This window comes from Marmota flaviventris, chromosome 7 (genome assembly GCF_047511675.1).
Source record: "Marmota flaviventris isolate mMarFla1 chromosome 7, mMarFla1.hap1, whole genome shotgun sequence".
Classification (NCBI taxonomy): Eukaryota; Metazoa; Chordata; class Mammalia; order Rodentia; family Sciuridae; genus Marmota; species Marmota flaviventris.
The window spans coordinates 7,091,053-7,106,342 of NC_092504.1; the positions used below are offsets into that span (position 1 = coordinate 7,091,053).

General features: G+C 41.9%; 1 protein-coding gene across 1 annotated transcript in view; it reads right to left on the reverse strand.

The window, feature by feature from the left end:
* Positions 1 to 12,167: 12,167 nt before the first annotated feature.
* Positions 12,168 to 15,290, reverse strand: part of Clnk (cytokine dependent hematopoietic cell linker) — a 169,013-nt gene continuing 165,890 nt past the window's right edge. The window contains exon 20 of the mRNA XM_034635913.2: positions 12,168 to 14,643. Coding sequence (XP_034491804.2) covers positions 14,497 to 14,643 — 147 coding nt within the window. The 3' untranslated portion in view covers positions 12,168 to 14,496. The remainder of the gene's footprint in view (positions 14,644 to 15,290) is intronic.

Genomic DNA, 15,290 nt, shown 5'->3' on the forward strand with positions numbered 1-15,290 from the left:
GGAGGCAAATTAGAAAAACTAGTTAGTTCTATGGATTGCAGAATCAATCAGAAGTCTTAAGATTTAGAGAAAAAATTCCTTTACTGTTAGCCCAAATTGTCTGTCCTTGTAACTTCCATTCTGTCCTCTTTAGTCACATGGAATTGATGAAAGGTCACCTGTGGTTTCCTCCAAGTTTCTCTGGAGTCAGAGCTGTTATAAAGCCCAGCTTTGGTGGTTGGAAGCTGCAAGTCTGCAACCCTAACCTGGCTGAACCTCAGTTTCTCAGTCAACAGCAGACCTTCCTATAGTAGGGTTGAACAGCTGGACCTTCCTCACACCAGGTTGCCAATGTTTAGTGAGAGAGAAAGCAGGTAAGGACTCATCACAGTCTCCTGCAGATAAGATGAGACTAAAAACTAACATATTTTTCAGAAGCCCAGATATAGTGAGATAAAATGGTTTGCAAAGGGTCTGGAAACTGGATGTTCACAGCCTGTAAACCAAGCAGGGAAAGAAACCACTCCTGCAGAAGCCTTTAAGGTTCATGTGTCGTGCCCCAAAAATCTTTTGATGGAAAGGCAGTTCATCCAGAAATGTGAACCTCTGCACACTGCCCTCCTTCCCCATTCTCTAGTATAATTTGCCTAAGTTCTTTTTCAGTGTTCTCTGGTCATTTATGACATGGATTGAATAATGTTCCCCAGAAAGATATGTTAAAGTCCTGAGCCCATGAATATGACCTGTTGTGGGGAGAATGTTGGGGGAGAAAGAAAGAAAACAAATATATTTGCAGATGTAATCAAGTTAAGAGGCCATTAGGGTGGGGTCCTTACCCAATATAAACAGGGTCCTTATAAAAAGAGAAGAGATGGAGGAGACTGCCACATGAAGACAGAGAGGAAGGACAGCACTGAATACAGAGGTGGACACTGGAGTTGCACAGCCACAGAGCAAGAAACACAGAGGTGATTAGAAGCTGGGCAACCAGTCTGGATTCGCCCATGACTTTTGGAGGGCGTATGACCATGTTGACTCCTCAATTTCAGCTTTCTGGCCTTGGAAATGCAGGACGATAGATATCTGTTAATTATGACAAGACTAAGAATCCTCCTAGTTACAACTGCCTAAGATGCAGGAGAAAAGCGAGAAGATGTGAAAGCAACCAGTCATGTAGTGGAAGGACTGAGAGCTGCCATTCATTTTCTTGTGCATCTAAACTCATTGCTTTTGAGCACCTATGGAGTCAGGCACAGGCTGGGGATTAAGGGTGGAGTGAGGAACAGGATAATGCCAGCCCTCAGGGAGCATTCATTTTATTGGCGAGTTTTTAGATCACAAACCTGTGAAGGGATATATGATCAATATTCAGGAGTGCCACATGCCAGGGAGAAGATAAAATGGGGCAGTGCGATGTGGAAGGGAGAGAAACCTAGATGGTGGAAGGCTCCCTCAAGGGGCCTTGGAGATGAGATCACACAGATGGAAAGGAGCTTTCTGCAAGGGGTGGGGCAAGTCCACAGGCCAAGAGACCAGCAGAATTTGGGCATGCTGGCAGAGGAGAAGGAAGGGCTGGATTTAGGTCACCCTAGGCACTTAAGCACTGTGTGATCTTTGGAAGTCCTTTGTTGAATTCTGCTAGAAGAAACTTGTGGCTTGGAGGAAGGTCTCCATGAATCTTCTAAGATGGTCCTTTCTCTGCACCTCCCTGCACACCACACCACCCTGTTTTGTTTTTCCTATTGGCCTCAAGCACTGACCAACATTAATTATATTACTTGACCAGAACCCCACTGGCTCTTGGAAAAGGGTCAGGTCTCTTATACCAGGCCAGGATTCTTGCACTAGCATTGGGAGGTACAGACTGTAATTCTCAGACATTTTATTTATGAACAGAAGACCTGAGAAAGTGACATTTTTTTCTTTAAAAATTTTTCAGAAATTTCCACTAACTTCCTTGAGCCTCAATTTACTCATCTGTGTAAGAGGGATTACCGCCCCTTTGCCCAGGGTCCCCAAAGTGGTATATGACCGTCTGGATACTCAAACAGCCCTCCTTGAAGTACTAGGGCGCAGGGAGTGAAGGCTGTAGAGTCCGAATTTCCTTACTCATCTTGCCCAGCTGTGTGACCTTTAGCAAGTTACTGCCTTCTCTGAGATGCTTTTCTCAAGTGTAAAACAGGAGTAACCAGAGCAGCCTTTCGCGGAGGTTTCCAGGGCGCAGGTACATGGACCATTCCCCCGACTGCGCTGTCTCTTTGATGGTGCCTTTCTGCGGGCGCCCTGCACCACGCCTCAAAGAGCTTGGTGGGGCTGGTTCCAAGCTACAAACCATTCACTGGGCATGCGCGGCTGGTAGAGCCTCGAATGCAAGAGCGCTGCGGTGCTCCGGGCGGCCGGTGGCGTCGCTGCGGGCGGGGCCTCTGCAGGGTGTGTAGATCTCTACCAGCTCCGACCGCGGGGCGCCGGCTCCTGGGGCGCCTGCGCCTCTGGCCGCTGGCCGCCACTGTCGCCGCCCCTAGCTACCCGCTTTCGTTTCGCTTATGCTTGGGGAGCGAAGCATCGGTCGGGGACTAGACTCTGGGCTTGCAAAATAACCTAGGACTCCGCAGGGTGCTGTGCACGCCTGGTGAGCGCCCTGATGCTCTCCTGACCTAGATTGCCCTGGGGCTGAAGGGCTCCAGGCGAGATCACAATCCCCCCACCCTCCAATTTCTCACACATAAATAAACACTCTTTGCCGCCTCTGGGGTGCAAGCTCCACCAAGGATCTGTTTTGTTCATCTTGGAGGCCTCGGGGTCTAGCGCAGTGCCTGGTACGGAAAGGGCCAGCTCCCAGCCCACTCTTGGGCCGCCGCAGAGCCGCCAGCATCCCTGCCTAGACCGGGGCTATGCAAAGGGTGGTGGGAACTGCAACCATTCCCAGACTGACTCAGGAGGGGAGAGGACACAAAGGCTGAGTGCGCATTTAGAAACTCACAGTAGAGGAATTCTGCGGGGCAGAGTCAAACTCGGGGTGGCAGCTTCTGGCTAGGGTCGCACAGATGCATGTAGGGCCAAAAATGACTGGAGTTGGGGGAAAACCTGGTCCTTCCTTAGGTGGCTCTAGGATGCACCGCTCCCCGCCAACCTGTGGTCTTCTCGCTGCACTATTCTCCTCTCACCCTCTATTCTCCTCTCATCCATACTACTGAAGCCAGATTTAAAGATAGGTTGTTAGTGTAGTTAGGTAAATCGGGTCTATATAGAGTAAGATAAGGGAAATGGAGGCCATTATAGAGAATGGAGTCCAGGAGACCTGAGCAGCACTTGGGGAAATTGGACCGTTAATGTATGCAAGGCCAGGAACCAATCCTAAGAAGCTCCCAGCAAACTGTGAAGGGCTAATCAAAAACCGACCCAGGCCCTTCCTGCCCAGATTACTCCTCCAGCCCACCTGTCTCCCACCTTTTGGCCTTCCCACCTGTATTCTATCACTGCAAGATAAAAGGAAACAAAGGACATGAATGTGGGAAGACTAAAAGAAGACTTTAGCTATAAAAAAGGGAAGACCTCCCCTTTCCACGGATTCCATCTTTGGGTCCCCTTCTTCCTCCTGGGAGAAGTCTTTTCTGCTGTCCTTTAATAAAGCTTCTACTTTCCACTCTACACTTGAGTGCTTCTCTGGTGCTATACTTCAGCATCAGGGAAGCAAGGTCTAGTCACCGGTAAACAGCAGTAACACTACAGCACCTAGGGCAGAGCCTGCACAGAGCGAATGGGATGCCAATTCCCTGCTTGCCAGTCCTCTAGGATCCTCCAGTTCCACCAGCTAATATGTCACCAGCTGCCAAGGCAGAGGGGAGAAGAGCTTGGCTTTCAATTTGAAGCCATGGATAACTTCCGCTCACACTTAATTGGCCAAAGCCAGTCACATGATCATGCCAAACTGAAAGAGGCAGAGTAGCACCATCTTACCCTTTCCCTGGAGAACTGGAACTGTTTCCTAGACTATAACAGATATTGTTATTCATTTTCAGTTTCCTTTCTAGTATACTGTGAGGTCTCTCCTCCCACGAATGACAAAACTCCAGGAAGGCATAAACATTCAGCACGGATTTTTATTCTTGCTCTTGGCTACATCCCAACTCTTGCTGTATTTCTAAGGGATGCATTGGCAACTGTTCTCTTGGGGTTGACTTGTTCTCTCTTCACAAAATCTAGATGAAACGAGATAGTGCATAGTAATGAACTAGATGTTCCTGAGAAGAAAAATTGTGTTCCTCTTGCTCAACTATTATATTCTGAGCTCCTGATACAGTGGCTGACACGTTGCTTATTGAATCATTGATGATCTGGCAAATATATTTTATGGTATTAGTATAGGAACAATAGCCCGCAGAAACTCTTTCCTGTTTATTCAGGAACTCTATAAAGACAAAATTGGAAAACTCATTTATTTAATCAAGTAAGTTAAGCAAGATGGGAACATTGTTACTTTAACAATGGTGAGGAAAATTATCCCCTCCCCCGAGAGAAAAACTGTCATTTTTAAGGAAAATGAAATTCCAGACTTTGACTTGAGGACCTCTCTTTACATACCTAAGCAGAGAGTCAACTCCTTGTGCAGAAGAGCTTAGTTCCCCAAAATGTGAGGTTTGGAAAACTTGAGAGAAAAGGTCAGAGGGAGGGGTGGAGCTTGGGGAATGCACCCTGAGGTGAAAGATGTTCTGGGATCAATTGCCAGAGGTTGGGAGTTGTGGACTTTTAACTCAGCTATTCTTAAGGAAAAAGTCACAGGACTTAGTGTTTTATGTTAGAAGCTGCCAGGTCTCCCCCACTTCCTACTCTCCCCTTCTTCCTTAGTAGTACCCCCTTTTATCTAGGTATTTCAGAAAAGCCTGGTGTATAATAACCTATTGCAAAAGGCAGAAAATTCCAAGGGAAGGAGGGGACAGACAGATCCAGAATGCACAGAGTGCAACTTATTAGGGACTCACCTGCAGAAGTGTGTCTTGGGTGGCAGCAAGACAGAAGAATCCCCACACACCAAGACAGGAGGAAGGGTTCATATGCAACTAAAATAATCTTATTTAACAAAAATTCCTAATACAATTTAACTGTGATCCTTACACTGTGTATTCAATCTCTAGATTTTTCCTTTGACCTACCTGATACTTTGTATCCTTTGACTTGTTTTATTTCTTCTACCATGATGTCCACAGTAACCACTATTTTGTTTTCTATCTCTTCTGTATATTTGACTTTTTAAAATATTTATACATATGAGTGGGATTATGCAATTGTATAGATTTTTCTTTCTGTGACTGGTTTATTGTACTTAGCATAATGTCCTCCAGCTCAGACATGTTGTGGCAAAAGGCAAAATCTGAATAATATTCTGGGGGGTGTGTGTGTGTGTGTGTGTGTGTGTGTGTGTCTGTCCACTGATGAGCAGTTGGGGATTTCCATATTTTGGCTATTGTAAGTAATGCTGTAATGAACGTTGACGGCACACATCTTTATGAAGTTACCCAAAAGAGAGCTTGCTGGGCCATGTGGTAGTTCTATTTTTAATTTCTTTAAGAAACTCCACAGTGCTTTCCACATTGGTGGCCCCAGTCTGTGTTCTCATCATCCGAGTACTAGGCTTCCCTTTTCCCACCCACCCCATCACTGACGTTTGCTATCTCTTATGTTTGTAATAATATCCATTCTAGGGAGTATGAGGTTATATCTCAGTGTGGTTTGACTTTGCATTTACCTGATGATGGGAAGTATTGGTACCTCTTCATCATTCCTGTCAGAATTTTGGATGTCTTCTTTGGAGAAATGTGTTGGGTTATTTGTTGTTGTTGTTGTTTGTTTGTTTTGTTACTGAACTGCATGAGTTCTTTATACCCTTTATTAGATATATGTTTTTCAAATATTTTTTCCCAGTCCATCCATTTCCTGTTTGTTTTGCTAATGCAGAAGCTTGATATATCCCTGATTACTTATTTTTGCTTTGGTAGCATGAGCTTTTGGTATGGTATTAAAAAGTATATATATTGTCAAGGCCAATGTCAGGGAGCTTTTACCCTGTGTTGTCTTCTAAGAGTTTTGTGACTTCAGTTCTTACATTTGGTTGTCTTAACCATTTTGACTTGACTTTTTTGTGACTGCTCATCTAGTATATTCTTATGTAACTCTGCTGTAAAAAAAAAAAAAAAAAATTAGCCAAACGCACATTCAGCTCTTTTTATATACAGAATAATTCTACACTCATTTGTCCTAAGGTGATTTTTTTTCACTGAACATAATAATCCCAGTGGGAAAATTGGTGCAGTGCTGAAGCATCGCATAATATCATAAAGCATAATATTCCACAGCAAGGATAGATATCCATCCTTTTATTAAAAATTTTCTTTTGAGTTTTTGTCTTTTCACTTGGAAGACAATGCTTCCATAAACATCCTTTACCTGTATACTTTCTCTTAGTAAATAAGTTTTAAATTTTATAGTAATTCATTCTGCAGGATAAATTGCAGAGCTAGAAATGATGAGTAAATGAAACATATATGCTAATGTTAACAGAGTTTGCCAGATTAATTTTGTAACTATTGCAGTAATTCCAGTGTCTACTGTTGTGCAAACGCTATGGGGTCACCCATCCCATCTGCCCCTCACCCTCCTCTTGCATTGGGTGTTAGAATCTGAACTTTCCTTTGCCTGTTGGGTGAACCACGGTACCTGCTGTCACTTTAGTTGGTGCTCCCCTGGTAATCGTGAGGTGGAGCTCCTCTCATGTTCTATGAGCATCAGGATTTCCTCTCATATAAAATGACTATTTTTATCCTTTAAGGATTTCTCAACTGGACTCTTTGTTCTTATTGTATCAGTTTACAGAAATCACTTTTGTGTCCTGTAAAAGAGCCGTTTATCTGACATTCAAATTTCAAATACTTTCCACAGCTCATTTTTTATCTTCCGACTTTGCTTATTGTGTTACATGTTGAATTTTCAGTGTTTACATAATCCAGTGTTCTTCACTTCCCTTGGTTTCTGAGTTTCCTGTCTGGTTCAGAAGTCTGCAGCACGCCCATCACTGCTACGAGTGCCAGAGGCATCCAACATTTTCTTAGGTTTTCTTCTGTGTTGCTCATGTTGTATTTTACCTTTAAATGTGTGATTTTTCATGTAAATGACTTTTGTATGGGAGAAAGGAACACTCCCTTCCTTCTCACACTTTTGATACTCAGTTGTTCTGAAAATGTTTAGTTAAATAAACTACCCTTCTCTTGTTAACTTGTATCACTGCCTTTATTAGATCTTCAATTTTATATTTGTGGATTTTCTAGTATTTTTTAGTTACAATGGCTCCCCTGCTCACGCATTTTTTAATTGGTGCAGTATAGTTGTACATTCTGATGGGAATTGTTGTTACATATTCTAACTGCGCACAATACACAATGTAACAATTTGGCCTTATCACTCCCTGGACTTCTCTTCCTCCCACCTTCTGCCCCTTGGTCTCTCTGTGTTTCCTGGCTCAGACTTCGCTTGTTTGGTCTGACACTGACAGTTTTGAGGAAGAATGATCAGGCATTTTGGGGAACATCCCTGTCCCTCACTTTGCATCTGTCTGATGTCGTTCTCATGACCAGAGGGTGGTCATGGGTGTTTGGGGGCAGCCGTGTGGAGGGTGTCCTGCTCACGTGTTGTATCAAGGGTGTATGCCCTCAACACGACTTGCTGCCATGATCTAAGCTCGATCACCTGGTTCAGGTGCTGTCTGCTGGGTGCTGTCTGGGGCATCATTGCTTCTAACCTCTCCAAATGCACAGAGTTTTGGAATGTGTGCACACTAATGTGTATACACATTGCTGGGATTAGGATGCTTCCTCCAAAATTCAGGGGTTGCCAATGAGATAGTATTAAGAGGAGGGGTGATTAGGCCTCTAGGACTCCTCCGTGAGAATGGGATTGTAGCTCTTATAAAAGAGGGTGCACACATTCTTCAGGCCTTCTGCCACTCTGCCTTCTACCAACTGAGTACTCAGCGTTCCACCCGTCAGAGGCCACAACAGTTAAGGAGAAAAGTTGGAAGCAGAACTGACCAGACAATAAAACTGCCAGTGCCTTGATCTTGGACTTCTTAGCCTCCAGAAAGGGAGAAATAAATTGCGTCATTTTTACATGACCTTATGTCTGGTGTTTTGTTATAGCATCACAAAGGTAAACGTGAATTCATCCTGATGTTTCCAACTCTAATGCAGTGTCACGTGGGCCATTCTGGTCTCATCTCCTTGCTTATCTATACTCTCCTGTTCCAATAGCAAAAGCCAGCTCTTGCCACTGGCCATCCATCTACCCATTTGTTCAGCCCAAGTGTACAGGTACACGGAAGCCCCCATGAAGGGTGGCTTCAACAATTGGAGTAGAATGCTTGGTTCCATTCTTTTTGTCTTTAATCTTATAGTCTACACTCAATTCCAAGTTAGTATCTTTTCTTCCCATGAATTCACTAATTTTTTGTTAGGCATTTTTGTATGTTTGTCAGTCATATTAATCTATAATTGTATTTTTAAATATTTTATCATACTTGTTTATTTATTTATAATTGGTATTAAAACCAATCTTATAAGAAGAGTTGGGAAGTGTTCCCTCTTTCTCTAGTTTCTCCCTTTGAGTTCTTTTGCCTTTTTCTGGTTGTAGTTTTTATTTGATGCTGTTCATATTAGTAGTTTCCTCCAAGGTTTTGATTGTTCCTATTTAAGATTGAGGTACAAAGATGTGGGATTAAATGTGTGTGTGTGTGTGTGTGCGTGTGTGTGTGTGTGTGTGTGTGTGTGTGTGTGTGTGTGACTCTCCTGTGGCCTGATGAGGCGGATCTGGCTCTTAAAAAAAAAAAAAAAATTTAGTTGTCAATGGATCTTTATTTTGCTTATTTATATATGGTGCTGTGAATTCAACCCAGTGTCTCACACATGCTTGGCAAGCACTGAGCTACAACCCCAGCCCTCTGAAAAAGGTTTTCACATTTAGTATTATTCTTAAAAAAAAAAAATGTTGAGAGGATCCTTCTTGGTCTAGAGCTTTCCTTTTGTGGGAAAACTTCTAATTTCTTTTAAAGATAAGGGGCTATTCAGATGTTCTATTTCTTCTTATATCTGTGAAAGTATGTTCTGACTCATTGGAATAAAGGTGCTTCTGATATTCCTTTAGTATCTCATCAGTGCCTGTGGGATCTGTTGTGTTGTCCCTTCTTTTACTCCATGTTGGTAGTTTCTGTGTTGTTTGCTTATATTTTTGACTGCTGTAGCCAGTTTATTGATTTCTTAATCTTTTTCAAGTATTGGCTTTTGACTTTCTTGGTTTTCCTTATTGTTTATTTTTTATTTCTGCTCTCATTTTTATGATTTGCTTCTCAATTTTATGATTTTACTTCCTTTGAGCTTAATTTATTCTTTCTTTTTGGCTGTAGAAACTAAGATACTTAATTTTAAGCCTTCCTTTCCCAATACAAGCATTTAAATCTATCAAACTATAAATGCTTACATTAAGTATTTATTATTTAAGATTACTGCATTCCTCAGATTTTGGAATGTGACATTTAATTATCCATTGGGACATTTTTAAACTTCCCTTTTGCTTTCTTGACTGAGTCATTTAGAAATGTGTTGTTTAATTTCCAAATATTTGAAGATTTTTGTAGACATCTTGCTATTTATGATTTAATTTTCTTTTTTTGTTGTTCAAAGGATGTAATCTACATTTTTTTTTTCAGTTCTTTAAAATTTACTGAAAGTTGTTTTATGTCTTGGGAGGTGGTGCTTCTTAGTGAATGTACTATGTGGACTAGGAAAAAAATCTTTATTTTATATTTGTTTTGAAAACTGGCCTGTAAGTGAATGAGGTCTGGTAGGTTATTTGTTTTCTTCCCTTATCAGTTCCTGCCAGTTGTGTGTTAAAATTTCCAACATTCATATGGTTCTGTCCTCTTTTTCCACTGGTGTTCTCACATTTTTAAAATTTTAAATATTGATTTAAATAGCATTCTATTCCCATTTCATGGATTCCACATCCCATGTCTCTGATGACACTAAGTGCACTTCGCAGTTCTAGTCATCCCATATTTTATCTCTCCCTTTGAATTGTTTTGCCTCTTTCTGGTTGTAGTTTTTATTTGATGCTGTTCATATTAGTAGTTTCCTGCAAGGTTTTGACTGTTCCTATTTAAGGTTGAGGTACAAAGATGTGGGATTAAATGTGTGTGTGTGGGTGGGACTCTCCTGTGGCCTGATGAGGCGGGTCTGGCTCTTGTGTTGGGGACCAGCGCAGTGTTAGCATCTGCAGCACAATTGCTCTATTCTCTCGGTTTATGGTGATCCTTCTATTGCTCTTCCTGGAAGTCTTTTCTCTCAATGGCCACAAAAGGTAACCTGGTTGACTAAACCCCAGTTTCTGGGGGAGGGATGTGTTGATTGTAGTGGATTTTTATCATGACTGTCAATAAAAGCTCCTCTTTTTACTACAGTTCTTTTACCAGTCTTCGAGGGTAAATAGTGATGCTAAATCCCAATCCTTTTCAGATTTTTGTATTGGAATTCAGCTTGTTTCTTATCAAATTTCCTCCTACACAGCTGACATTGATAACTCCATCTGTCCAGTTTTGATAGATAACACAGATACCAAGGCTGATGTCTTAACTTGAAGAGTTGGGAGTTGTCTGACTCAGTTTGTGAATTACTTGTTAATGCCTTTGCTCATACATGTTAGGTTAATTGCTTTTTGATTAGGTCAAACTTTTGTAAACAATTACAATTTTATTGTAATTAATCTACCTTTCCCTTTGTGATGTATGTTTTCATCTTGTTTAAGAATTCTTTCCTTATCCCAAAGTCATAAAATTTATTAGATGAAAATACAAGACTCAATTTCAACTTTGCTTTTGGCTTTTTGATTCACACAGAACATATTTTTGTTGATGATTTGAAGTCGAGACGTGACTGTGGTTTATTCTGGATGGTGAGCCACTGACTGCATCATCTGTCTTTCCCCTAGGATGCTGTCTACCATCTTCACTAACCTCTTCAACAGGTGGTTGCAACTTGATTCCAAGGACCTGGAACCGTACCTCTGACACAAGAGTACTCAACATTAGCCTGACAAGGGACTTCTGAAGTCATGGTCTAGGGTACCCTCCAAGTCCCTTTGGGAACATTTCTGGGAGCCCTTCCCTGACCACATTCTCCATGAGTCATGTTCCTGCCCACCAATACCCTGATGGTGCAGGAGAGAGAATAGAGCTGCCACATCTGTTATTATGTACCAGATGATTTTTGTAACACATGTGTCTTTAAAAAACAGCTTTATTGAGGTATAATTGATATAGAGAAAACTGGTATCTTTTGTATTTTGATAATGGACAACAGGTATATAAAATGATGCTCAATGTTACTAATTATCAGGTAAATGCAAATCAGAGTCACAATGAGATATCATCTCACACCTGTTAAGATGTTCCTTACGCATGAAGCTCCTGCCTGGCTGTAACTCTCAGAGGAATTGTCTCTTTTTTCATTTTTATCCCCCAAATCCAGCATAGTGCTCATATGTCAATAATTGTTCTAGAAGTTTTTTTTTCTATATCTGTATTAAATATGATTTCAAAAGGGCTCTAGGGGTAATGGGAAATGAAACAAAGAAAATTAAAGTACATTTTAAATTCCCTTTTTCCATACTCAGTTCCAGAGAATAATAGAATATTTAATTACATATTTGCTTTCATTTAAGTTAGCTCAGCTATATATCACAACTGCTCAAAAGAAGTAAATATGCTTAGCTAGAACAAATATTATCAAGGATAAAAAGAGATAAACAAATATAATGCTAATCATATACAACCTAGGCTATCATAAAATGTGCACTGCATGATACACATATGTATGATATGGGCTCTATTTGCCAATGGGGAAATTTGATTATTCTATAGTAATTAGCCCAGATTTAATTAATTACAACTATGATGCAGTTATTCTCTCTTTTACACCCACACCAAGAAGGGAAGTTTTCTATGAAATAAATTGAGGGAAATTTATAATTTCCTGGTTGAGGACTTTTCAAAGCCATCGGGAGATTCATTAAAATATTTAATGTTGGCCTCAGCACACAAACTCTCAGTGGTAATTGTTACAATAGAAACACACAGAGTCATAGGAAACCAGTTTAGATTTGACTTATTTATTTGCACACTTGTTGCCTGGAATCACTTATTCACACCTTTGTTTCCAACTCCACAGTAGTGCCTCCCAGAGAACACACATGTGGTATGCAAATCAGTGCTGCGACAATTCTTCACCAAGGTGACAGAGAGAAAGGTTCAGAATGGGGATTATTTAGTCTGAAAGAAACAGCAACTGCACCGATGCTATACTCAGACACAGCCTCAATCCTACTGCTCTACTGAGGCTGAGTATCAAGTGGCTCTTTACACTGAAAATGAGTCAGGGTTGAAGAGGGTTAAATACTGGAATGTGGACATGCCAAGCCCATATATTGAATTTCCAAAAAACAATAAAGCAGGCAAAATGAACAGAATCACCTATGAGAACCTTGGCTCCAGTCACAACTATATCATTGTAAGATTTTGGCCAAGGAAGGACAATTTCCTCAATTATAAAACGTGTTAGGAATATCTGCCCTGTCCTCCTTAGAGAACTGTCGGTTGTCAGAATCAAAAACAGTTACAATCTGACAGCCTCCCTGAGTGGCCCCTCTGGGTCTGCCACAGGACCTGGAGGTATGTTTTCTTCCAGGGAACTGGGCAAAGATGGCATGGGGAGGCACCGAGCCCCGGCCACTTCTGCCCATGTGATGCTCTGCTTCATAGGCAGCCTTTGGCATGGGTCGAGCCATGGCTGGCCAAGAGTCCCTGACCTGCTGCTCAGTCTTGCTCTGCTTCTCCTGCACTTGCTCTCTCCCTCTCTGCCTCCTCAGCAGCAGCCACAGGGGTCTCCCTGTCTCTCTGTTCTGCCCTTCACGGACCTCCACCGGGAGCTTCCTCATTGCACGTTCCTGATGGAGCTTGGACACATCATTTCCAGGCCCTCGTAAGGGTGAGCACCTGAGTTAGTGTCTGGGTGGATGCTGAGCTCTTCCCAGAGAGCTCTTTGCCTACTGTTTAGGGAAGAGACTTCCCTGGACATTGCTTTCACAAGATTCTATTGCCTTTGAGTCCCATTTGGTTTTACTTCTGCATTAGAGCTCCCGTTCCATAAACACCCCATGAAGTTTACATTTACACTTTGAGGTCATGGTGTTCCCTTGATTTCAAAGTACCTTTTTAAAAACTTACTTCAAGAATTTCTTTGTTTTAAGATAACTGTATTTAATTTTTTTTCCCTTTTATGGACTGATTTTTTTTTTTTTTTTTTTTTTTTTTGTACCAGAGATTGAACCCTGAGCCACATCCCCAGGGTCTTTTTTAATTTTTGAGGCAGGGTCTCACTAAGTTGCTTAGGACTTTGCTAAGTTGCTGAGGCTGGCTTTGAACTTGTGATCCACCTGCCTCAGCCTCTGGAGCCACTGGGATTACAGGTGTGCTCCACTACACCCCACTGGGCTCATCCTTATATTGAGGGAGATCAATAACCTCTTTGAACCTTCACTCCCTCATCTGTATTGCAAAACAGGAATCACATTAAATCCTGTTTGTCTTGAGAGGAGACAATGTCTTGATATGCAATGTCACTGCAAGAATCAGCACTAATTTGAGGACAGTGATTCCGTATCTTTGAACCATTATTGGATTTGTTTAAAAACATTTCTTTTTTCACTCAGATATATGCTCACCTTAAGGTTGGAATGGGATGTGGTCTGAGCTCCTTACTATGAATTTACTAGTTCTATTTGTCTCAGAGTTATGGTAGACAGAGCCTGCTAGGCACTGGCCCTGTGGACGTTTCACACCATAGTCAAAATGTTTGCAGTTTCTGTCCTTCAGCTGATAATCACAAGTGCTCTTGTTTCTCATATCATATTTTATCCCTATAAAAGAATTTTCTGGATTAATAATAAAGTAGAACTAATATTCCCCAACGTTTTTAGCATAAAGAATTGTCCGAACATTGTAAATGTGCGAACCCCAAGCAATTCTGAGACAAAAGCCAGCTCAGCGCCCTGTGGAGAGGCATGTTTGGGAACCTCATTTCATCTAGTCATGCTCCGGCCAGCTGCAAGTCTTTAAGCAATACCTTCTTGCAATCTTTGCTGCAACATGAGCATAATACCCTGTTGATATTTTTTATTGTTGTTTTTGTTTAGAAAATACTTGTAAGAGCCTGGTTTTTATCCTCTTGCATGTTATACATATTTCTGTTTCAACTTTCAAAATCATGTTTGATCTTTCCAATTTCCATCCATCATAGAACGTTTACTTTCTTTTTTACAAAGTCAAAAAAGTCATCCCTAAATACACAAAAAAATAATCTTTTGACATAAATGCAAAACGACACACACATTGACTTCAATGAACAAGGAGGAAGAAGCACCAGGCTAGCCAGGCGGGAAGTGTCCAGCGAGGGTCAGCGGCTGGGTGAGGTAGCACTGCTCCCTGTGGGCTCCGGTTTTATCTTTGCCATCAATGAGTGTAATAGGAAAATCCTGGTAGTATTCAATGATGTCTTCCACAGAATCAAACTTCTGCAACACACAAAGGAGAGGTAATGGTTTTTAACATTTTTATGTCTGGTTACACTGCAGCTAAGGTGCTCTCTTTTATTCAGGGACAAGGGTACCTCGTCTCACAATTTTCATATATAAAGATAGGTTAGAGTCAATTTTTTTTTTTTTTTAAGGATTTGGCAAAGAAGGTCTTGAAGGGTGAGTGGTAAGGATGAGCAGGTGAGAGGAGGTGACAAAGGTGTTCGCAGGGACCCCAGTGAGCCCAAACAGCTCTTCATGTTTCCTCCCACAGAGCCTTTCCTGGACTCAGACCCGCTGACCAAGGACCACCCTCCTGTCGCAGCCTTCCCAGGCAGAAGGACTCAGGTGGGCTGACTATGTAGCAAGTATCATGGCGCCTCTGTTGCCTCCTAGCCTCACCCCTACCTGGGCCCAGCCAGAAGGGAGGACAGAGCTGGAGCCCAGGAAAGGATGGGAAGTACTTCTGGTGCTTTCCTTCCTGCCAGCCCTCTTGTCCTCAGGAGTTGTAGTTAGCACAGACGAGTGGTGACAACTACAGGGCCACTGGTCCTTGGCCAGTCTGGCTGTCCTCCCTGGGCTTCTTATGAAACAGGGAGGCGACTGCCGAGTTCAGTTTCTGGAGAGACAAAGTGCTATAGCAATGC